General features: G+C 42.0%; 1 protein-coding gene across 1 annotated transcript in view; it reads right to left on the bottom strand.

Moving 5' to 3' along the window:
- Gch1 (GTP cyclohydrolase 1) overlaps nt 1-25,431 on the bottom strand; it is a 36,303-nt gene that overhangs the window by 2,795 nt on the left and 8,077 nt on the right. Inside the window, exons 2-4 of the mRNA XM_059274503.1 lie at nt 15,383-15,492; nt 11,502-11,557; nt 28-59 (exon numbers count right to left, since the gene is read on the bottom strand). Coding sequence (XP_059130486.1) covers nt 28-59; nt 11,502-11,557; nt 15,383-15,492 — 198 coding nt within the window. The remainder of the gene's footprint in view (nt 1-27; nt 60-11,501; nt 11,558-15,382; nt 15,493-25,431) is intronic.

The raw sequence follows: 25,431 nt of genomic DNA, 5'->3' as shown, positions 1-25,431 counted from the left end.
CTGTAACTGAGGATTGTAAATATTTACCTTGTAGTCTTCTACTATAGATTTCTACAATCCTAGAAAAGAAAGAATCGTTTCAGTTAGTCACACACTTGAAATGAATTTGGCAAACCTTCCTCGTGAGAGAAAAGGGACTCTGTGGCAGCAATGGGGGAATGCAGGCAGGAGGGAGGCTTATGGGAAGAAGGGAGAGACACATTCAAGCAGAGACCACCAGTCACACCTCGGCTCTGCTTCCTCTGTCTCGGAAGAGAGACAGGGAGTACTAGTAAGTTCTAGTGCAGCATTCGCTCAGGAAAAACGTAATTACAGAGGAGTAACAAGCCTTGATGCTCCCTGCTCGTCAATTTCAGGCTAAGTCTCGAGCGCTCTAATTAATCATATTGTCTTATCAAAGCTTAAAGTTCAAGTTAAAAATAAAAAGGCATTTGTTAATTAATAGTAGGCCAACTACTGAACCAGCTAAATCTATTACAGTAATCAGATTATAGCAGATTTGATTTCTTCAGGAATTTCTTTATGAAGGTTTATATAAGTATTTCACAGGATTAATGCTCTCCTAAATACACGAGAGGCTCTGGCCTGACAATGAGACCTGCCAGGTGGCAGAGAGGATAGCCCACGTGAAGGTGGTGAGTCAGATACAGACCTTTGCTTTAAAGCATTACTGATTGCTCATGGTTTGAATTCCATCTAAGAGTCACTTCTTCTATGAGACATTTTATCACACACACACACACACACACACACACCTCCATCTAAGAGTCACTTCTTCTATGAGACATTTTATCATCACACACACACACACCCCTCCATCTAAGAGTCACTTCTTCTATGAGACATATCTCTCTCTCTCTCTCTCTCTCTCTCTCTCTCTCTCTCTCTCTCTCTCTCTCTCTCTCACACACACACACACACACACACACACACACACACACACACACACCCCTCTGGCAAATTGTTCCTTTTTAGCTATCATGGATACACTCAGTTGCAGGAATACCATCAAGTTTACCGCCCAATCTGGGGACCCTTCATGGCAAGAAGCACTCTGATTCTTAGGCCCAGTAGTTTAAAATGTTGAAGATATAGGATATTGTTTTAGTTTGAGCAAAAAGAGTAGTTTTTTAAAACCAGAGACAGGAGCTACTGAGCTAAATTTTTGTATATATTACTTCTGACAGTGTTTTTTTTAGGTGATTAGTTTATCAAATAAGTAGGAGATGTCATTAATTTATAGTCAAAAGCTCTTTTTAGCATTTCTTTTCCTTAAGTAGAATTGAGGATGTAATATTAGGCAAATGGTGGTAACATTGGGTGTCCATGTTCCACTCTACACTTTAACAGGACTGTCTCTGACATTTTTAAAATCACCTAAAGTGCTTGCCTATTTCTAGTGATGAGTTGCTTTCATATCAAGAGGACCATCTATATGACTGGATGTATAGATCAGTGGTAGAGCACTTGCCTAGTATGTACAAGGCCTTGGGTTCCATTCCCAGGACTGGGAGGCAGAGGGTACATCATTCATGTAGATCTTTATTGAATACCTATGTGGTTATGTGGCAAACATGTTCCCTGTGCTCAGAGAGCTTATAACTATTAATTTAGTTGTTTTTCAAGTAAGAAGCATGTGTGCTCTTTGATTTTTATTAACTTGATATGAACATGGGTATAGCTGGGAAAAACTTGATATAAACATAGAGCTGGGAAGAGAGAATCATAATTGAGAAAATGTCCCCACAAGTTTGGCCTGTAGGCAAGTCTATAGGGCATTTCCTTGATTAATGGTTGATGTTGGAGGGTCCAGCTCATTACAGGCAGTGCCATCTTTGGGCAGGTGGTCCAGGGTAGTAATAAGAAAACAGATTGAGCAGGTCATGGGGAACAAGTCATTAAGCAAGGTCCTCCACAGTCTCTGCTTCCGTTCCTGCTTCTAGGTGCATGCCTTGAGTCCCTGCCCTGACTTCCTTAGGTGATAGGGTATAACATAAAAGTTCTAAGATGAAATAAACCCATTCCTCCCCAATTTGCTTTTGGTTATGGTGTGTTATCACAGCAGTAGTAGTCCTAAGAAAGACCAAAACTGGTCCCAGAGAGTGGACTATTACTGTGACAGACATGACCATGTTGTTATAGGAGGCTTGTGAAGGATTTAGGAACTTTGACCTGGAAAAGCCAGTGACTATTCAGTGTCTCTTGAGCTGTTGTGGGAACTTCGAAGACAATGTTGACAATGATGCAGACAATAGAAGCCAAGTTTGTGAGGTTTCAGAATGAATCTGTGTCTATCGGGGCCATTCATGTGATATTTTGAATTAAGAATCTATAGTGTCTAGTAAGCTGGAGTTGAAGAATCAGCTGTGACCAACAAGAGACTAGACCCACTGAAGTGAAACCTTTACTTTGCAGAGACAATCCACACAGGTCAGCCAGGGCTGAAGAATGAGTTGTGATTCAGAAGAGACCAGCATCATTGAGGGAAATGTCCTGAGAGTGTTTCCTCAGGGTCAGCACACAGAAGCCGTAATCCAGACGGGCCCGAGGCTGCATCTCGTGCTGGCAGCCGAACTTGGTCATGTGTAGGAGTCTCCCACGTGCTACTGGTTTTGAAGGCATGAAAGGGTCATGGAGGGCAGCTGAGGCTCGGCACTGAGAGGCCAGGAGAGGCCACTGATGAAGGTGTAGCCTCAGTTGCAGTAGAAGCCCCAGGATTGGGGTTGAAAAGGTCATGGAGAGAAGTTGAGGCTTGGCACTGAGTAGCAGGGTCAGAGTCCCTGAAGAAAGGAGCACAGGAGGCCATTGGTGAAAGTGCAGCCCAGCCTCAACAGAGACCCCAGCATTTTGGAGACGCCGGTACCACAGGATGACCACCAAGGACAGCAGCAGCTGCAGAGTGGAGCCACAGGGCCTGTTAGACTCACATGTGTGCTGTGGAGTGGATGGATGGAGGATGGATGGAGCTGCTCAAGCCTCTGAGGTCCATTAGATGTGAGTCCCAGATACCTGACACTGAACTTCACACTGCTGTACTGTGCTTTGGTTTGACCTGAATGGACCTGTGCCCTGCTTGTGCCCTGGTTGTGCCCTGCTTGTACCCGGGTTCTTCTCTCTTAAAGTATGAAAGTATTTATCTAGTTTTTGATTTTTTTTTCCAACCAGAGTCCACAGTTGAGAGACGTTGAACTTTTAAAGAGATGTTGGATTTGTAAAGAAAACTTGGACTTGTAAAGTACTGAAATATTTAGAGACTGTGGGACAGAGCCCTCTCTCCATCCCCATCAACTGCACCACCTGCTTTGGGCCTTTTGAAAGCTGCCCAGGGCTTTGGGAACATGAACCTGTGGGTGCTTCTTCCCGCTCTTCCTAATCAAGGATCACAGCCTTCCTCTGATGTGCCCTGTGGACAGACTACGGCTAGGCACTAAGTCCTACACATTCTCACTGCAGGTGATTATGCATCCCCAAAGCGTGACCGCCCATACACAGGACCAGGCAGTCATCCACAACCTCATTCACCATACCTCTGTGAGAGTGGTTGTTGATGTTAGTGTAAAGCACTTAAATAAGAATGAGGCTCGTTGGGTCTGAAAACAGCAGTGTAACTAACATGTTAGAGTAAAGTTTTTACATTCAGAATTTGTGCAACTATATTTGTAAATGAGCTCAATCTGTAACTATTACCAAGTCTCATCAGGCTATGTTATCAGGACTAGGTGACATCATCACTTTACTCAGGCAACCTTACAGGTTCTTCTATGAATTCTTCTTGGCTTTTTTGAGAGAATGTGTTTCTTTGTAACCCTGCCTGCCCTGAAACTCATTACATAGACCAGGCTGGCCTTGAACTCATAGAGCTCTTCCTGCCTGAGTGCTGGGATTAAAGGTATGCACCTCCACACCATTCTGTGAATTTATTAATACATCAAAAGTGAGTGGTTATTTTGGTTAGTCAACAAGGAGGACTACTCACAAAACTGAACAGCTCTGACTCTCCTTTACCGAAACATTAATCTGACGTCCTCTGTCGTCATTTTCATGTGCAGCTCTCCTGGCTTCCAACGTACTGCATTCTTGCCTCATCTTTGAAAACCCATTTATAATGCTTTTTAAACTCTTGTTGAACATGGTGACTGAGCCCTGCCATCCCAGCACTCAGGAGGCTGATATAAGAGGACTGCCATGAATTCTAGGCCAGCCTGAACTACAAGTAAGACCCTGCCTCAAGAAGAACAAGAAGTTTTTGAGGCTTTTAAGGTAACCTTTTGCTATGTTGTCTCATTCCTAAATATTATCATGGATCCCCTCAGTCAGGAATCTCTGATTCAGTATTTTCAATGTTTGGACTTGTAACTTCAGTTCTCTCAATTATTCCAAAGATCTTTAACTTTGTCTTAAAATCAATGGACAGTCACAAAAGGGACGGCATAATTAAATCTACACTGAAGCAGCACTCATGACCAGATTCAAGGACCCTTAGAAGAGGCAGAGTAGAGTCAGGACCTTCATAGACAATCCAGGAGGAAGAGGAGGGAGGCTCAGCAGAGGGCAGCAGCAAGGACATGCCAGGCAGAAGACGGGAGCTGGAGGAGGCAAGGAGCATCCAGGAGCAATGAACGGCTTCTTTCTCATTCCTGGCCCCAAATACATCAAGATGTAACAAAGATTTGAACATAAAATAAAGCCTGAAGCCATACAAACTAGTACAGAGCTTGTGACCAGAGAACAGTTTATAAAGTTTCTTTGTGGAAACAGAATACTGCAGAGCCAGGCACAGCAGTGCAGGCCTGTAGTCTCAGCACTCCAAGGCTGAGTCAGGAGGATTCCAAGTTCAAGGCCAGCCCCAGTTACACAGTGTGAGGCTACCCTTAGTTATGACAGCAAGAGCCTGTCTCAAAAACAAAAAGCAAATACCAACAAACAAAAACCTGTAAAGCAAAATCAAGAGACAGATGAAAAGCATTGACACATGTGAAAAGTTAAAGAGCTGTAGAACTTAGTGATAAAAAGGAAAACCATTAAGGAAATCGAGATCAAAACTACAAGGAGATTCCCTCTTCTTCTAATCAGAATGGCTATGATCAGAAAAACAACGACAAAAGTAAAGCCTTAGACAGATGTAGGGAAATAAGGACCCTTACACAATGTCAATGGGTATGCTGACTACTACATCCACGATGTAGGACAGAATGGAAGTCTCTCAGAAATTCCACACACACAATACGATCCAGCTAGGAAAGACACCAATATACAAGAGAGATACCTCTATACCACGTTTATCATGGAACTATTTGTAATAGCCAAGTTATGGAATAAGCCTAGGTGCCTGTTAACAGAGGAACAGACATAAGCAATGTGGATATACACATGTACATACATACATACATACATATATATATGTATATATTCATATGTATACACACACATGCAATGTGGGTATACACACATATATATATATGTATATATTCATATGTATACACACACATATATGACAGAGTATTATTCAACCTTAAAGAAGACTACAATGTTATCATTTGCAAGAAAACAGATGAAATTGGAAGTCATCATATTAAATGAAATAAATTATATACAGAAAACCAAGTATCATGTTCTCTCCCATATGTGGAAAACAACAACATGTATGCAAACCAATGGAAAATTAGAGCCTTTCTGGGGGAAAAAAAATCAACCTTATGCAATTAAAGAAGTTCAAAATGGGCTGGGGATAGCTCAGCGGTAGAGTGCTTGTCTAGCATGTAAAAGGCTCAAAGTGCAGTCCCCAGCATGACAAATGGGGTAGGGATAGAAGAAATGAATCATAGTTTTAAAAAAATAGATAATGCCAGACAATGGTGGCACATGCCTGTAATCGCAGCACTCGGGAGGCAGAGGCAGGTGGATCTGTGTGAGTTCAAAGCCAGCCTGGTCTGTGAGTTCCAACATAGACAGGATTGTTACATAGAGAAACTTTGTCTCAAGGAAAAAAAGTAAGAGAGAGAGAGAGAGAGAGAGAGAGAGAGAGAGAGAGAGAGAGAGAGAGAGAGAGCATCTTTTTCTTTATCTGTTGGTATAGATTTCAAAGTGTTTTGAGTCACCATGTGGAGTTAGAAGCATACTCCCCTAATCTACTATCAGGGGATAAATTGGTGTGACCTTTTGGGGAACAATTCAGCAACACCAAAACTTCAGCTACCTCAATCCAGAAAGTTCTGTTCTAGTAACTTATCTTGTTGGTAGATTAAGTGTGCAAAAATAATATATTGAAATACATCACCCAATGCTCCCTGATTTTGACAACAGTCTCAAACTGCCAAGTATACTCACCTGTGTGAAAAGCTGGGCAAGGGAATGAATCAGTCAAAGAAATGCAATGTGGCCCTGAAAAAGAAGTTGGGTTTTTTTTTTTGTTTTGTTTGTTTGTTTGTTTTTTGAGGCAGGTTCTCACTATGTAGCCTTTGCTGGCCTAGAGTTTGCTGGATAGAGCAGGCTGGCCTGGAAGTCACAGAAATCTGCCTTGCTGGGATTAAAGCCCAGTAAAGTTAGGTTTTTGGAACTAAAAGATGTCAAGGAATTTCAAAACACTTTTTAAAAAAATTCTTTAAGGAGCCAGAAAGATTGCTTAGCGGTTAAGAGCACTTGTTGGTCTTGTCAAGGACCTGGGTTTGGTTCCCAGCACCCACATGGTGGCTCAAAATCATCTATAACTCCAGTTCTTGAAGATCTGATGCCCTCCTCTGGCATCCATGGGCACCGGGGATATGTGTAGTACACAGACACAAATACAGGCCCAACATTCTCAGACATAAAGTAAAAATAAACAAGGCTTAAATGTTTTTGAAGAAAGTTGTAGTGTTGGGCACAGTGTCACAGTTTTTAATCCTTTTGTAGCCAAAACCAACTTTACAGTGTCTCCGCATCACCCGTGAGTTAAATCCCCTATTTCTGTTACCGAATCTGACTGCACACACTGCAGCATGCCTCTCCCCCATGTTCTCATTTGCCTTGGTCTAGGCATTGACCACACCTTTGAAGGTCTCCCCCGTTTAGGATTCTGTGCATCACTCTGCCTCTGGCTCTCTTAGCACCAGCACACCACTGTTACCATGGTTCCTCTGAACTTAGAGGTTCAAAGCAAACCTGTTTGGGGCACTTTGGAATGAACCCAGGACCGTGGGCATGAGGGTGGACATTTCTGTGGCTACAGCTACCTTGTCACATTCACTCTCCTGCTGCTTCCTTCTCTCTGGCCATGGCAGTAGCTGGCCTAGAGAGCCCTTCCACACCAGGTAACTCAATGCACAAGTTAGCCAAGGCTGGAACTACGATTCCAAATTCAAGATTTGATTATATTCATTCAATTGTTCTAAGGTAAGAAAACAAACAGATTTTTAGCAACAAAGAGAATTTCTATTTGATGTGAGTTTACTCTAGACTTCCCCTAGAACCAAACCAACTCACTTCTGGTGTCTTCCTGTTACTTAAGGCTTCCCTGCTTGATATTTGACTTTACGGGAACAGAAAGGTCATGCATTTAAAGGTGAGCACACAACAAACTTCACACCCAAGATTAAAATGAACAGTAAGGTTTTGCTAAGATGTAGCTTTCTGTATCACTCCTCATTCTCTGAGCATTCTTACTTCCTAAAAGAAATGGGCAGTTGGATAAACATCTCAGTTGACTTTTCTCTTTAACAGACTCTTTCTTTCAATTTTTTTTACAAAACATGAAAGTAACACACACTCAACGACTTGGTTTGGTGCTCCGTTTTATTCCTAAATTTTAATCCTATTAGCACAATGGCAAATCCTTATACGAACAATCAGCTTCTTTGTACTGCTTCACAGAAGAATTAACTATTTAAGATCTTTTCACTGGGAAAGGACAGAATCAAGACTGTCCTCCTGTGCCTCTGACTCATCATTTATCCCATGACCCCACTGGATCACCCTAGAAACCATTGCTCATACTGTCAGTCATGATTAGAGGATGGTCATCAAGGTCTTCAGGGGTCTTGGGGGTGTGGCTCAGTGGCAGAGCCATTAACTTGCCTAGACTGAATGAAGCCCTGGGCTTGAGCCTCAGCATCCAAGAGAGGGAAATAAAAAGACCACATCTAAGCTTACAGTGCTTTGTGAAACTTCTTTTAAGTATGGAAGCCATCCCCCAACTCATCTTCGCTGTATAGACAGTCTGTTACAGTTTCAACAGAAACTTGCCAGAATTTCCATGATAAAAGCATAGAGTTAGCATTTTTTTTTAAGATTTATCTATTTATTATGTACACAGAAGAGGGCACCAGATATCATTACAGATGGTTGTGAGCCACCATGTGGGTGCTGGGAATTGAACTCAGGACCTCTGGAAGAGCAGTCAGTGTTATTAACCTCTGAGCCATCTTTCCAGCCCCGAGTTAGCATTCTTTATGGAAAAAAGAACACTAGAACACTGGACCTATGATGGTGTACAATAAGCATGCTGATGGTACTATTATTCACAGTTGATATAAATTTGTTTTTACTATTATTTGGGAGTAAGTGACTAGGGGAAGACTGCTCTTACTTTTCTGTTGCTATGATAAAACACCATGACCATGACAACTTATAACAGGAAGGATTTGTCTGGCCTTTTGGGTGCAGAGGGATAAGAGTCCATCGCCATCTTGGCGGGGAGGCATGGCAGCAGGAAGGCACAGAAACTGGAACAGTAATCTGAGAGCTCATGTCTTAAACCAAAAGCCCAAAGCACAGAAAGCACACTGGAAATGGCGTGAGACTTTTGAAACCTCAAAGCCCTACCCCATTAACATACTTCCTTCAGCAAGTCCAGGCATCCTAGATCCCCCAAACATTACCAACAATTGGGGACCAAGTGTTCAAACACATGAGCCTATTGGAAACATTGTCATTCAAACCACCACAGGTTTATGTAGATTCCAAAAATGAAATGAAAAATATGAAGGCTACCATTTCAGGACTATGGTAAATCTCACTATAACCCATCAAAGCCAACAGTCAGTCATGGAGATTTATTTGTTCCAATTGTGACTGAGGTCACTGTAACCTCAATCAAGTGATTCAAACTTAGCTTTAAATGCAATGACTGCATATTCATTACCTGCCACTTCATTTGGTTCTACACACACACACACACACACACACACACACACACACACATACACACGCACACACGCACACACACAAACACCTCAGTATTTCTCCAGATAATGTAAGATTCACTAACTCCATAAAACCAAATTAAAACACAAAAGGACATTTAGGGGAAATAAAACACTGATGGATAGGGCCTAGCAGAGATATATGAACACAAACCTCACACTGACTTTCAGTTAAACACAAATTACCATGTATACACATCACCTCTTCTCCCCAAATCCCAAATAAAAGTGGGAGTAAAAAGTTTTTTTTATTGTTTTATTTTTTGAGACAGGATCTTTCTATATAGTCTCGGCTGTCCTAAAACTCACTATGCAGACCAGGCTGGCCTTGAACTCACAGAGATCTACCTGCCTCTGCCTCTTGAGTGATGGGATTAAAGGTGTGTGCCACCACACCCAGCTCAAAAATGGTTTTTTGAAGTCATGAACATGTAAGGAAAAAAAGATGAGAGTAAACAAAGTAAAGGGTGATATGACCTGTATCTGAGGAGGCAGATGATCGAGAAGTGAATGGACTAGCCTGCAGAACCCCAAGAAACACACAAGGCACAGATGCCAAGAAAAGCAAGTGGAAGCCAAAGCCCCATATGCAGGTTTGCCAAAAGTTTAAAAACACACAGTTCACATACTAACAGAGCTCCCAAGTGGCTTGGCTCCCATTACTGTGAGATCTCCAAGAGTCCTGGTTAAGATACCACAACACTCTAAAAGCTTGGAAATAGAAAATAATGGAAAGGCCAGAACACTGAAAATACCACAAAAACCCTAGAAGAAAGCTACAAAGTGAAGTGGTAGAGAGACTCAGAACACAAAAAAGGTGATCCATACAGACCAACCTTTACCTGATCTCCAGACCACACAGTGAATAAGAAAACTCCTCCTCATGTAAAATCATACAGGAACAATGAGAGTACAGAAGTCCCACTTGGCCATTCATCCCTAAGTATGCCCATTGAAATTCAGTTCCATGAATACCAGGAACACGGACAGAAGACATAAATGCAAGGAGAGTGAGAAACCCTCAGTTATCCTCAGTGCTTCTGAAACATGAAATGATTCTCACCAGACAGAAATACCATGTAGCTAAGGAATGTGGGAAAACCTCCACTGGTTATAATTCTTTCTATAATGTAACAGAATTTATACTGGAGAGAAACACTATGTGTAAGCAAAAGGGAAACCCTTCACTTGTCCCAGTTCTTTCATTCACATGAAAGGGTTCACAGTGGACAGAAATCCCATGAATGTGTTTTATGAGTAACGTCCCAATATATAAATGAGTGTGCAGTAGAGAGAAACCGTATTGTACAGCAATGTGGGAAATCTTTCACTTGGTTTTGTTTTTTCTTTTTCATTTGCTTACACATAGTGTTTCTCTCCAGTATAAATTCTGTTACATTATAGAAAGAATTATAACCAGTGGAGGTTTTCCCACACTCCTTAGCTACATGGTATTTCTGTCTGGTGGGAATCATTTCATGTTTCAGAACGTACTCACACTAGAAAGAAAACTTATCTGTGTCAGCAATGTTGGAAAGTATCCATCAGTCCAGTTCTGTTGATAACATGAAGGATTCACAATGGAGGGAAACCCCAATAAAGAATATATGAAGGCTGCATCACCACAAGCCCTTTCTAGCACCCATGTGAATGGAGAGAATTCACTAATATGAAGTTTGTAGTCTCTAGCTGTTTCTGTTCAGTTCATGAGCATAAAAGAATACACCTGGCAGAAAATCTTCAACAGTGAGATAAGCAAAAGCCTCTACTTGCATTCACTGAGAATCAGTGTAGGAGGCATGTGACATGTCTTCATAAGACTAGGCCTTACTGTGAGTAAAAAACCAAAGCCAGTCTTCTAGATGTGTGGTTTTTTTTTCCTATATAGACTTTTGCCTATATTTCCTACAATACACTTGACACTGTTCTCCATATATGTAGACGCTCTTCTATTCCCTGCCCCCCAAAATATAAAGATTGTGCAGTTAGACCCATGCACATGTTTCCTCCCCTCACCATTAACTAACCTCCCTTTAAGACCCAGGGCTGGACTGGGGGTAATCTTGGATCTTTTCCAATTAGGGAAAACTCTGCAGAGAAAGCTATGAGCTCATATGCCAATGATGGGCTGGGGAGAGAGGAACAGGCAGTGAAAGAGAAAAAGGCAGAGACATAGTGTTTCTGGTTTTGAAAATAGGGCTGTCTATGCAAGTACTGATTTTTAAGTTACAGTATTACTTTCTAAGTTAGATCCACAGAGGTGAAGGTAGGAAATCTTGAGGGTCTCAGCAGATAGGAACAATTCTATTAGCTCATTCTTACCTGGCAAGTTTGCTGAGGCCAAGGACTTGCTTGTTGGGAAGGTAACCGATGTGGACCTTCATGGAAGAGAGAAATTATCAGCTAAATGAAGAACAGCATTTTTTTTTGTAACAACACAAATGGGTATAGGAAGACCATAGCATACATACATGTAATTTTATCACTGTAACAATGTATTTTTAAAACTTGTGAATCAGTTCCACACATATTTTCAAATTATGAAGACAGTAAAAGGAAACTATATAAGAACAGACTTGGGCTGGAGAGATGGCTCAGCAGGTAAGAGCACTGGTTGCTCTTTCAGAGGACCTGGGTTCAATTTCCAGCACCCACATGGCAGCTCACAACTGTCTGTAACTCTAGTTCCAGGGGATCTGATACCTTCAACCAATGCAGTAAAGGAAATTAAAAAAAAAAAGACTTGTTGCCGAAATGACAAAAGTAAAGTTGTAATGCTCCTTGATGACGTAAGTTCTTGATTCAAATCTGAAAGTCTTTCCTCTAAGAAAAAGACACTTGGCAAAGGGGGAGATGACCCCATAACATCAAGGTGTAATCAGAAGAGACCCCTTTAGATGGCAGAAATTATATATAAATGTCGCTATTCCATGTGTCACACAGAGCCCTACTGCCCTGTCGTTTCCATGTCCTTTTGCTCTTAGTTGTCCCTTCTAAGCTGCTGGAGAGCTCCACCATCTGACAGAAGAAAAAGGACACCCACCATGCGACAGCTCTTAAAGAACATGAACGTATGACCCAGGTTCTCTTGTCTTGTTTTTTTTGTTTGTTTGTTTGTTTGTTTGTTTTTTCGAGACAGGGTTTCCCTGTGTAGCCCTGGCTGTCCGGGAACTCACTCTGTAAACCAGACTGGCCTCAAACTCACAGAGATCAACCTGAAACACTAGCATCTTAAAATCTATCAGTGGGTGGATAGCTGTGGTGTAAATGTTACTGCTTTTTGAGCCAAGAATTAAAGTATGAGAAAACATACCTTTAAAAGTACTAATAAAGTAAAAGGTCATTTGTTGGCAGTCAGCCAAATTTGTTCCAATACAACTGCATCCTAAATGCCAGCATGAAGCAGTTTTCACGTGTTCACTTAATATTGATCATACATTTATAGAGCCCATGTAGTAGTACTTAGCACTGTCTTCCTGATAGACAGGAAAAACAAAGCAAAGTGGCACAAACACAGGGATTATTACAGAAGGCAGCAGAACGCAACAGTGAAGGGCTGAGAACAGGATAAAGTGCCCTGAGTCTAGCCCAGCCAGGCCACTAATCCTTCCCATCATCTTGGACAACAGACCAGCTTTCTCACCCACAATAAAAGGCAAGGATGAGCAAAAAAGGTTCCCTCAATATTAACTGTAGATGGCCAGACATTGCATGCCTCCTGGTGTGATATAATATGAAGCCTTCAGCACTCTGTAAACACTACTTGGGTCAGAAATGTTCAGCCTAATTAATACTACAAATCTAATTTATTGGTAATCCAGAGGTTGCATGAACAAATCCAGAAGACTGGACACTCTGTAGAGTAACCAGCTTTGGCTCTTCAATAGGAGGATGTGGAGGTATTCCAAAATAAACAACACTCAGGAGACATACCAAATGCAATGTAAAAACAGACAGGATTCTCTCATCTTCTTTTCAATACTGAGGATTGCACATAGGCCCTTATGTATGCCAGGCAAGCATTCTACCACTGAGTCTCTACATACCTGGCCTAATGTGAATATTAGCTCGATCCTTCTTCAGACAGACCAACACTAAAAATTGTCTGAAAGAGCTGGAAAAACTTAGACATGGGTTACTAATGCTACTTAGGACATACTATTAATTTCTGTGGTGGTTTGTAAGAAAATATTTTAGAAATACATGTTAATTATTATCATGATTTGGTACATATCACAGAAATGCCAATTAATAATTAGTGCTATGCATAATGCATGATACATTCTTTAATTTGTTGAAAGGCTAATTGATAACTTACCAAAATTTTTTTTAATCCTTATCTTTTACAGAAAAATAGAAGATATTATGGAAGAAATAAAATCTGAGATTGGACTTAATGTAGTACCATTGAGTGGCTATGTATAATATGATTGGTCCTGTATTGATAACTGCTGGTGCTGGTTGATGGGAACATGGAACTCCATAATACTAGTCTTTCTGCTATTATATGTTCAACTTTTTTCCTTTATAAAAGTGTTCAGAGATAGATAGATAGATAGATAGATAGATAGATAGATAGATAGATAGTACACTGAATACTGAACTTCAGAGGAAAGTGGCAAATGCTGTTAGAATATTAAATATTGATAACTTCCACATGCTTCTGGGAAAGCAAATTGGTACAACCACTTTGCAAAGCCAAAGGTCAGCAGGGAGTAAGGTGAATATGGACACACTTATTACCAAAAAAACTCAGGTCAGATATTGGGGTGAAAATCTGATAGATCAAAGAAACAGTGGAGGAGTGACCAGCTGACCTTCTCTCTACACTTCCCAGATGGAAGAGGAAGTCCAAAAAGCCCATGAACCTCCAAGTCCCTCCCTATTCCTTCCTGTGCCTCTCTATCCATATCCTGGGTCCTCCATATACTCTATGACTGATTCTTGTCAACTAGTCCCTGGCTCTACCCTCCGGTTCAAAGTTAACATTATTAACACAGTCTCGGGGTGTCAAATATCTTGCAACACACTTATGATCTTACAGTTGCACTCCTACATACAAAAATGATGCATATGTGCACCGAGAGAAAGTTGGCAACCATAATGTTTTTAATTTCAAGAAAAGAAAACACAAGTGTTCACCAAGTGCTGAACTGCAGTTTGTGCAATGTAATAATGTATTACAATGAAAATAAACATATCTTTGTGTGCTGTGCTATTTCTATGTTTTACAATCATAAGAAAGTAAAATAAAATATCTTAGCAAAAAGACAAAGCAGATATTAGTACTTATTAAATTTAGATAATGGGTAAATATTGATATTATTTCCTACAAGTCTTCTGTTGGAAAATCAATAACAGAAAGTCAGAATAGAATTAAACTATGATGATAGTGGGCCTAACAGGACATTTCTTTGTTGTAAACATACATGTTCTCAAAGGTGTGTTGAATGACAACTGCATGACTATTATTATCTATCTGGCATTGGATTCTCTTTTCCTAATATAAAAAGGGATAGAATCCAGTTAAATCCACTAATACCATAACCTCTGCCTCCAGAAACTTTGCAGTCATCCCTGCTCATGTCATGATGTCACACTCTGCACATATGGATCTTAGATCAAACAGTTCACTCAAAATACAGCAAAACTTTTCAGAGCTGCAACAACCACCTTTAAAGGATTAAATTTTAACCTCGTTGTCCCAATATACTAACATGGTGTTAAAGATGAAAGTCTGGTTCTGGACATCTTTGGGTTTTGTTCTGTTTGTTTTTGAGACAAGGTCTCTCTATATAACACAGGCTGGTCTCAAACTCCCTATCCTGCTTCTCCCTCATGAGTGCTAATGTCATGGGTGTGCGCCACTACACCTGGCTGCTTCTCTTTTTAAATGTCCTTAAAAAAAAAAAAAAAGATTTTTCAAGACAAGACAAGGTTTCTCTGTGTAGTCCTGGCTGTCCTGGAACTCACAGAGATCTGCCTGCCTCTGCCTCCAGAGTGCTGGGATTAAAAGCGTGCACCACCACCACCCAGCTGAAATTTCCAATTATTAGGTTAGCCAAAATTGATAAAATAAGAATATCTATGTAAACTGTAAACAGAGAATATTAAGAATTGGTGACAGTTTTAAATATAACTAATTTTAATTTAAAATGTTTACTATACATTCTTAAATGATTAGGCAACAAGCAGAATCTTACCCTTCCCACAAATGGAACGAGGTGATGTTCACACATGGAGAACATATCTATGTCCTTCACAATCACCATCTCATCGTGATCCTCATCAAATATCGCGTCATTCAGGACATCTGAAATCCGGAAAGCACAAAACAGAAAACCCACTTGGTGAAATACAAAAAGACAGGAAATATTTTCAAACCCTCACTAAAACATTAAGAAAATAAAAATGAAAACTAGTCAAATTTCCCTTCTAAGTGAGCAGTCTTTTTCTTTAATTGATATAAAAATCCTTGGGACAATGTTTCATGAGAAATGTAGACTTCAAAGAGTATTTGTATCATGAGCTGGAGGAAGGGAGGAGAGGACCAGGTATGACAAAGGATTGGCTGCTTCTGGAGGTGGAGATGGGTCGTTCTTCCCACCATTACATTTTCTAACAGATATGCACAAAGCCACCTATGAGAAAAACATTAAGCCTTAGCCCTCTGACTTCTCAGGCCAGATCTAATATGCCTATAAACTTGGCCTCTATTATAGACAAATAATTTTCTACACTTTGCAAAGTTCTTCAAAGTTATTTTGGGAAGCATTGAACTTACACTAAATGGTTGCCTTCCTAAAGAAATAAATCCTACAATCTACACATGTATGCCTCTCTAGGGAGCAGCAGTCACATGTAAGCTGTGAACCTCAGACATAGGGTCAGGCATATAAGAGACAAAATGCTGTATGTTTAAAAACTGCGCTTAGTAAGTGGCCCTTCCTCATCTGCAAAGGAGAAGACTGACCGGAGGGAGCACTGAACTCAACCTGTGACAGCAAGAGCATCCTGTTCTGGCTACGGAAAGATAAAGGAATATAAGCCACAGCCATCACCACTGTAGTATTGCCATGGTACTGACAAACTGATGGATGCCCTAATATTGTACACAAACGTCATGTGTCATTGTCAACGAAGAAGAGATGCTACACAGAGGGTGTTTTCTCACTTTTACAAAACAGGCACACGCAGGCGGTGGTGGCGCACGCCTTTAATCCCAGCACTCGGGAGGCAGAGCCAGGCGGATCTCTGTGAGTTCGAGGCCAGCCTGGGCTACCAAGTGAGTTCCAGGAAAGGCGCAAAGCTACACAGAGAAACCCTGTCTCGAAAAATCAAAAAAAAAAAAAAACAAAAACAAAAACAAAACAGGCACACGCACAGGAAAACCCTGATCTCACAGCTTGGCCGAACAGAGAACACCAAGACAGCTAATGTGTAACTCCAAGGATTCAGGGAATACACGATCCACACAGTACAAGGAGACAAGTGTGGGGAGATGAGCATGGCTTTGCAGCTGCCCACAGCTATTTCCCCCTCAGAAAGGCAGGCTGAGTCAGAGATGTGCAAATGAATGCCCACCCCCACTGCCTGACCTTCAGGAGCTCTGCTACTGAGTCATGCATAAGCCTCTGTTCTCATCAGGCTACTTGGACTTGCCTGGGATTGATTGTGCGGTAGGAGAGTCACTATGTGACCAGCAAGAATGGACGTGTGTAGGGTTTAAATACACAGAACAATAGCGATAAGAACAGGCAGGGACAAGCTCTCTGTCATCCCCTAAGTAAATATTCCTTTTCCGGTAGCAGTCTCCTATGCAGAATCCTCTACCCTAACCTTTGGTTGGATTTCTGAAGGCAGTTTAAATAGAGCTCCTTGGGATTCCCAGAAGTACTCTGAATTTCTCCAAGAGTTCAATATCATGATAAGGGCACGTACAGTTCACTAAAATCTTTAGTCACATGAGAAATATGACCAAGAGTGAAAACAAAACATTGTTTCTAAATGAACAAAATAGAATCATGGGATGTCATGCATTCATTCTGTCTAGCAAAGGAAACCTTCAAAGTTTTCATGATTACACAGCACACAGAGTCAGCCTCAAGTCAGGCTAAGGTGGAATCTGGTTCTGTCACTGGCTGCCTGTTGGACCTTAGGCAAGGCACACAGTGGGGGAGAGAGCATCTTTTCAGTGGGGAAACCTGCAGATCGGGGCAGCTCGGCCATTTCTAGGACATAATGACATTGGATACCGCCTGTGTAGATTAAAGCTGAGGAATATGCTACACTATAAGATCCCTTTAAGTGGAGTTTTCTTTCTTTCTTTTTTCCCCCCCCTAGGGACAAAGTCTCATTAAGAGATCTAGGCTAGCCAGGCGGTGGTGGCGCACGCCTTTAATCCCAGCACTCAGGAGGCAGAGGCAGGTGGATCTCTGTGAGTTTGAGGCCAGCCTGGTCTCCAAATCGAGTTCCAGGAAAGGCTACACAGAGAAACCCTGTCTTGAAAAAAGAGAGAGAGAGAGAGAGAGAGAGAGAGAGAGAGAGAGAGAGAGAGAGAGAGAGAGAGAGATATCTAGGCTAGTCTTGAACTCTTAATCCTCTCAGGTCAACTTCCCAAGTGGCTGGGACGGTAAGTGTACTATCAGGCATGGCTTACTGGGTATTCTTTTGAGAAAAAAAAAAAACATTAAGGTCGTAAAAAAAAAAGTTGTGAAATTGTCAGAGTTGAGATTAGTGAAATATAACAGCTAAGTGCAATTAAAATTAAAGTCAGAACCTGAATAAAGTATGAAGTTAGCAGCATTATGCCAACATTGACTTCTGAAGTGTTACGGCATGTAAGGCTTTTTTTGGTAGAAGCTGGTGAAATGGTATATTTGTCATAAGTCTAAAATTATTTCAAAATTTAAACAAAAAGATATCCAGCAACTGCGATGTATAAACAGTGGAGTATGATCAGTGAAAAACACAATGAACTACTGACACATGACAATTTTTCCAGTCTCTTAGTGGCATAAAGTCACATGGAAACACAGAAGGCTACCCTTGTGCACTGCACCATTCAGCCAATGACAGGTCACGTATGCAGTGGTGCTCTGAGAAGACTGTGTCTCCTAGTCACAACCTAGTCTCTTCAGGTCAGTTACGTGTAGTCTGAGGAAACCACATAGTGACACATGATGGTCCTAGGAAAGAAATTCTAGAACAGGCAAAAGTATAGCAGGAAAGGGAAGAGAGATGGCCACAGGGGGCAGAGAAGTGGGAAAGGATCTGACTGCAAAATGACAGGAAGAAAGTTTTGGGGTGATCGAAAAGGCCCACATCGTCATTGCCCTTGGGGCTTGATAACTATATATATAGTTATATTACACACACACACACACACACACACACACACACACACACACACGTATACATAAAATTTATGTGTATGGAGGCAGGGTGTGTGCCCCTGTGAACACAGGGGCCTGTGGAGTCCACAAGAGGGTATTGGAACTTCTGGAGCTGGAGTTAGAAATGGTAGGAACTGAACTTGAGTCCTCTGGAAGAACAGCAAGTGCTCTTAACCACTGAGCCACCTCTCCAGCCCATGCCATGTAGTTTTGACTTTGAGTTCATATAAATGTTTATATACTCAAAATCAAACCAGGAAGAAACCCAATTGTCCTCCTAAGGCTTAATGCTTTGTGTAGAACTGAGACACTAGCATGTTGCCTGTATCACATTTCATTAAAACGAACCCAGACTATAAACTTGACCACACCAAGTCATTTTTCTTCAATAATGAAGTTTCCCAGCTATATTTACTTATGTTTTGCTCCCACATATCTGCAAGCTGCCATCTGTGGATAATAAGAACAAAGTTTTATCACAGATTGTTTTAATTTCCTGCCTGTTATCAGTAGCAAGAAGGTAACCCTGGAAACGGGGTTCACAGCACTCTCCCTTCTACCGTCTGTTAGTCACAACCACAAAGGAAGCCAGAGCAGCCTCCTGAAGTTTGTCCACACCACCACTGCACTTACCAGTTTGAAACAACGAAGCAACACAGCTCAGCACCCATCCCTCAAGCTTTTAGCCTGCTAGGAACCCCCTGAAAATACAGTAAGGCCACAATGCAATGTTCTCTAAGCATCCTTTGCAGCAGGGGTTGCCAGACCCTTCCAGTGGTTGTGTTAAAACACAAATTGCTGGGTCCCATCTGCACACGGCTCTCTGTAGTTCTAGGTGGGCTTGAGAATCTGATTTCTGAAAAGGTCCCAGACCCATGATGCTAACTGGATCCACGCTCTGAGAGCTCCTGTTCTGAAGCTGCATTTCTATACAGAACCTTCACATCTCCTAGATGCTCGAATATGGACACGCATGTTTAGGACCAACAGACCTGTTTCTGCCAGGGAGGAAGGCAAAAGGGAAGGACTCTGCCCCCTAAAAAACTCCTGTCCGTGGAGCTTGTTTTTACTGTTTTCATTGTGAGCATGAGCAAGGCAGGCAAGGCCAGGGTGTGATCCTCGATGTATCTTCCAGCATTCAAACCTAATGAAAGATGGCTTTGGAACCTTCGGCATCCATCCATCCTAGGGACAGGAAGGACATTACAGGGTCTGCCAACAGAGAGAAAGGTAAGGGGGAGGAACAATGGAGCTCAGGGATTAGGGGGGCAGCAGTGCAACCCAGCACATGGGGACTCTTGGCTCTTGCCCAGAATTAAATCATTTAAAGGCACCATCAAAGATAAGCCTATCATGTTTGAGGGGTAAAAAAATCTGTATCACAGGCCTAACCCTGCAGTGTTACTAACATAGGAGAAATTGTCAAGGCTCACAGCACTGTGTCACTGGGCCTCAGGCCTCCACAGCTACTTGTACTGAGAGCGCGGGGTTCCAGACTGCCAGAGTAAACGCTCCATCTTCACGCTTTGGTGTTTCCACAGTGCCCTCACAGCACCATGCACCAAGACAAAGTTCAACACAAGGTCCCTTCAGAATTAGCTTGGGAGTTCTCTCACACTTCACACTAGCAGTTCAGACATCTAAAGTTCCCTCCCCTCCTTCACGTACTCAGGCACCCTCCCAGGATCAGCCTTCCACTCGTAATCCACACATTTAAATCTCTAGCCTAAAACTGTTTTAAGGCGCTCCCTTTACTCTGTACAAATGCAAATTCTATGTAGCCTCATCTCAGAAGCTGTTCCAGATGCTTCTGCTGCATAGCCAGAAGTGTTCTACAGCTAGCTTATGAGGTCCACAGGTTCTGTGGATCAGAAAGAGACAGGACCCAGAGCAAGTGTCTGACCGCTGCTCCTCTCCACCTGGGGCTAGAGTCAAACTAGGGGCTTTTACTCATATGTCCAGTGATTCAGCTACGTCTCAACCACCAGCAAGTGGTTTCTCCATGTGGTCAAGATGTCCCCAGAGAGCAGAAGCCTTGGGGTTATTTATATGGTGACTCAAAGCCCCAAAGTGGCTCACATTCTTAAGACACATTGTAAGCCAATATACCATGGTTCTCTCTCATCACGAAGTGGGGAGTATATCAAGCCTCCAATGCTTTTTGCAGTTTCTTAACTCTTCTAGGAGGTCAGGTGAAGCAGTATTACCACCATATATAAAATGAAAAGGAGGACAAATTTATAGACATGCCAGTAATCATACAGCTAAGGGACAGGGTCACGTGTAAGCTCTTATCTTCCTGTATTCAATAAAGTCAAAATTGGCATTGCTTAATGATGGGGATTTTTTTTTTTTAAAGAGTCTCGTGTAGGCCAGTCCTCACATCCCAAGTGCTGGAATTACAAGGATATGCCACTATGCCTGGTTATGATGGGGTTCTGCTCTGAGAAATGAACCATTGAGCAGTTTTTTACTGTATGAATACCATGGAACATGCTTACACAATCTGCTATCACTTAGACTCCTTGACATTAATGGTGTGTATCTGTGTGTGTATACTTAGATATTTATGCATATATTCTATTGTTTTAAGGCCATGACAGACAAAACACGAGATTACAGCAAGCATAGAGAAAATAATGCAATCAAGTGGTATGGTGAACGCAAGACGAAGAGGTTCTGCAGGCACGAGGCAGACTGTTCCATTGTTACGTGTTTTGAATAAGTAGGAGCACACCCTGAAATAATAATTAATTATTAATATATTAATATAATAATAATAATACACCACCCTGGAACACGGTGGCTTGTTACTAGTCACGTATTGGTGCTGTACATAGCTGTATGTGCTATGCTCTTAATCTACTGAAACAGAGGAGCTTGACACACGTCGGCAATGGGTTGTCCTGATCAGGGGTGTTTTGCTCCATTAAAATCTTATGGGGTTACTTCGGTGTAGTGAGTGATGCTGACTGGAGCATCAGGAGGCACAGCACTGCATATGCATCCACTTCTCTTTAATTCCAGGGCAAAGCGTCCAGTGGTTCATATGGACTTGCCGTAATGACTGTTTAAGTAGCCAACAGAGAGGACGGCAGCTCTTCCAGCCTTGGGTTTGAATTAGCTTGGTCAGTGTGTTTCTCACCCTGACCTGTTTCCTCACAACAGCTAGTTGGACTTTAGGTGAAACCTCAGTGCATTTGTTTTGAAAATGCCACTGACTCAAAAAAAGAGCTGGGCTGTTGAGCCTCTTCCAGGCTGCCTGTCTGGCCCACTGCACTTAGCCCTCCCTGTCCCCGATTCGTCCTCTCTCCCAGCATCCAACGCCTGAGTCTAGACAGCCTCATCACAGTCTCCTGTTGTCAATACCCACCTCTGCACCCCCTCACATCTTCATCATCCTCCCAACTTCATCAGAAACCCTGTGAGGAAGCTGTCCAGGCTCAGGCTCCTGTAATATTGAGGAATTTTTATGAAAGCAAGAATTTTATAATTCAAATTACATTTCCTTACTCACTATCAATTCTGTTCCTTGAAACAGAACTGCTGTCAGGTGTGGTGGTACACACCCTTAGTCCCAGCACTCAGGAGGCAGAGGCAAGTGGGTCTCCGTGAGTTTAAGACCAGCCCGGTCTACATGGTGAGACTCAAAAAAGAAAGGATAAAAGGAAAAGAGATGCCACAGAGATGTTATATGTATATACACAATTGAATAAAAGAATGCTTTTCCCAAAATAAAATATTTTGTGGGAGTTTGTTGTTTTTAAGTCAAGTAATATAGGACTGGCACTCCTTGCCAGACTTGGCATTTTCTTGGGATGTTAAGAGTCAAAGTTTCTTTTCCTTTTCATTTTTAAATTTTGCAAAATTTTCCTTATATTTAAATTTTGGTGTTTAGATATTTTTCTTTGGTGAAGCATGCCGTTCTATTCATGGTCCCTGAGCAATTTTAACAGCTGAGCAACATAGCACGGCTAACTGCTTCCTAGGCAGCCTCTTCAGCTTGAAGCGTTTGCAGTCTACCCATCAGCCATAGCTCGGGGAGACTCTGGAGACTCGACCATATGACGTGGTTCCCAGTCATCAACCTCCAACAACACGCCAGTGACCTTCCCAGCAGGAGTCGGGTGTGTGGCTTTAATTAGAGAAACAACTGTTCACCCGACTTCTGCCTTTGCTCTTGGTGGGGGACCGATGCCAACATGGAAGCCGTCCAAGGACCTTGGCCTTGTACATGAACAGCAGGCTGTGGCATGGTGGCTGTGTATTAAGATACTGCTGTGGACCGGGGACTCCTGCAGCATATTTTTACTGGGAAACAGTGTGAACAGCAAGAACAGCCACAGCACCTGCTGGTGCAGGGCTGGACCTGCTGTCTGTGTTGTGTTAGCTACATGTGTTGACATTATTTGTGCAGCCTGTGAGGACACTGGTCTCACGGTGCTAAATGGTGGTCTACCGGCAACCGGGTAGAGAGCACTGGAGATATATTGGAATGGATGAGCCCTGAGCAGTCCGGTGAGGGCCTGGTCTTGATTGACCAACCTGGCTCGGCAGTGTGGAGCCAAGTTTGGAGTCTGTGGGGCAGCCACCATGGAGTGACTTGAGGAGGTACTGGCTGGCAGGGGTTGATTACAGGGCTGGGCATAGTTCAGACACTTGCCATTTTCTACATACACTGGATAGTGAGATGAGCATGGAGCTCTTCTTTCACTGAGCTAAAGCTACATTCCATGGCTGTCACAATGTTTTCAGTTTATTTGAAAATCCAAACATGCACTTAGAAAATTAAATATATTAATGTACAGTTGACCCATAAGACTGAACTGTGTTAATTTACTTATATATAGGTTGCTTAGGATATTTCTGACAATTTGGGGGGGGGGTATCAGAATCAGCTAGCTTAGCAACATTTCTGAAATTAAGGTATATATATAATATACACCGACAGCAATCTGCTTTAATCATTTACTTCCTTGACAAGATGCACAAATCCATTTTGAAAGTAAATACTTAGGGTGGAGAAATAGCTCAGTTGGTAAGGTGCTGGCTGTACAAGCTTAGGGACCTAAGTTTAGATCCCTCAGAACCAATATAAGGGGCTGGAGAGATGGCTCAGAGGTTAAGAGCCCTGGCTGCTCTTCCAGAGGTCCTGAGTTCAATTCCCAGCAACCACATGGTGGCTCACAACTGTCTGTAATGTGATCTGGTGCCTTCTTCTGGCGTGCAGACAGAACACTGTGTACAAAATAAAGAAATAAATCTTAAAAAAAAAGAACCAATATAAAAAAAATGAGCATGGTGGTCATAATCCTAGCACTGGGAAGGCAGAGGCAGGAGGATCCCCAGAGGCTTGCAGGCCATCTAGCCAATCAGAGAGCTGCAAATTCAAGGAGAGACACTATCCCAAAAATCAGGTGGAGGAGCAAATGACAAAGACACTCAATGTGAACCTTTGACTTCCACACACAGCCATATACATGCACACAAAGTGAAACTTCCTCCAGATGCATTTAAGTATAGCCCACATTGTGCCATTTGTAGTCAAGTGTAAATAAACATTTCAGTATTAAATCATAAGTGGAAAGGCATTAACTGGACTGGTGATAAGCTCAGTGGTGGGGCCCTTGCCTAGGATGCACAAGACCCTGGGTTCAATGCCTGACACTGCAAAACTATTAACTGTAGAACCATCATGATTTCATAGCTGCCTCCCATTGCTACTCTCATGAGTTTGTGTTGACTTATCTGCCAATCTTTTCTCGAGCAGTTCCTCTTTCTAGCAAGTTATATAACCTAGTAAAAATGATCTCTCATAGTTTATAAACATTTTACTATGTATAATACATATAGGGCTGGAGAGATGGCTCAGGAGTTAAGAGCACTGGCTATTCTTCCAAAGGTCCTGAGTTCAATTCCCATCAACCACATGGTGGCTCACAACCATCTATAATGAGATCTGATGCCCTCTTCTAGCCTGCAGGCAAAACATGCAGGCAGAACACTGGATACATAATAAATAAATATTTTTAAAAATACATATAACATATCACCTCTGGATTAACCTGTTTGTTACTAGTAAGGCTTCCTGTCGATAGCAGATTATCAACTTTTAGAAGATTTCAAAGTTAGACATGAACTTGTAACTCTACAGGGATTGGTGCCCTGACACTAGCATTGCTCACCAGACAACTATGGAGTGCTGTTGAGCATTTCTATCCTTGCCCTATCCCTCAGTAATATGCAACTGCTGGTATTATCATTCAATTTCTTAACACAACATTCTGTTCCTATACACACCATTTTCACACAAAATTCAACCTCTGCACTATTTAGCTGCTGTGGGATATTCTGTATGCTGTAAATGTGTTGCTCTGATTGGTTGATAAATAAAAAGCTGATTAGCCAGTAGCCAGGCAGGAAGTATAGGCGGGATAAGTGGATAAGGAGAATGCTGGGAAGAGGAAAGCTGAGTCGGGAGACGCCAGCCCACCATCCAGGGAGCAGCATGTAATGGCACACAGGTAAGCCATGGACACGTGGACACATATAGATGAACAGAAATGGGCTGAGTTTAAGTATAAGAGCTAGTCAGTGGTAGGCCTGAGCTAATGGCCAAACAGTTTTAATTAATATAAGCCTCTGTGTGTTTACTTGGGTCTGAGTGGCTGAGGACTGGGCGGGACACAGTAAAACTTCAGCTTCAATTTAGCCATTGTAAGACAATAGGTATTTAAGTCATTTCTAGATAGTAACTAACCTTGAACACACATTATGTTTTCTTATAATTTCAATACTCTAGTATCAAATTTCTGTATGTTTGTCAATCCCACAAAGAATAATGTACCTATAACTAG

The sequence above is a fragment of the Peromyscus eremicus genome, chromosome 9 (genome assembly GCF_949786415.1).
Source record: "Peromyscus eremicus chromosome 9, PerEre_H2_v1, whole genome shotgun sequence".
Taxonomy (NCBI): Eukaryota; Metazoa; Chordata; class Mammalia; order Rodentia; family Cricetidae; genus Peromyscus; species Peromyscus eremicus.
Note: the sequence above shows the minus strand (reverse complement) of the source record. Positions and strands in the feature narration are given on the sequence as shown.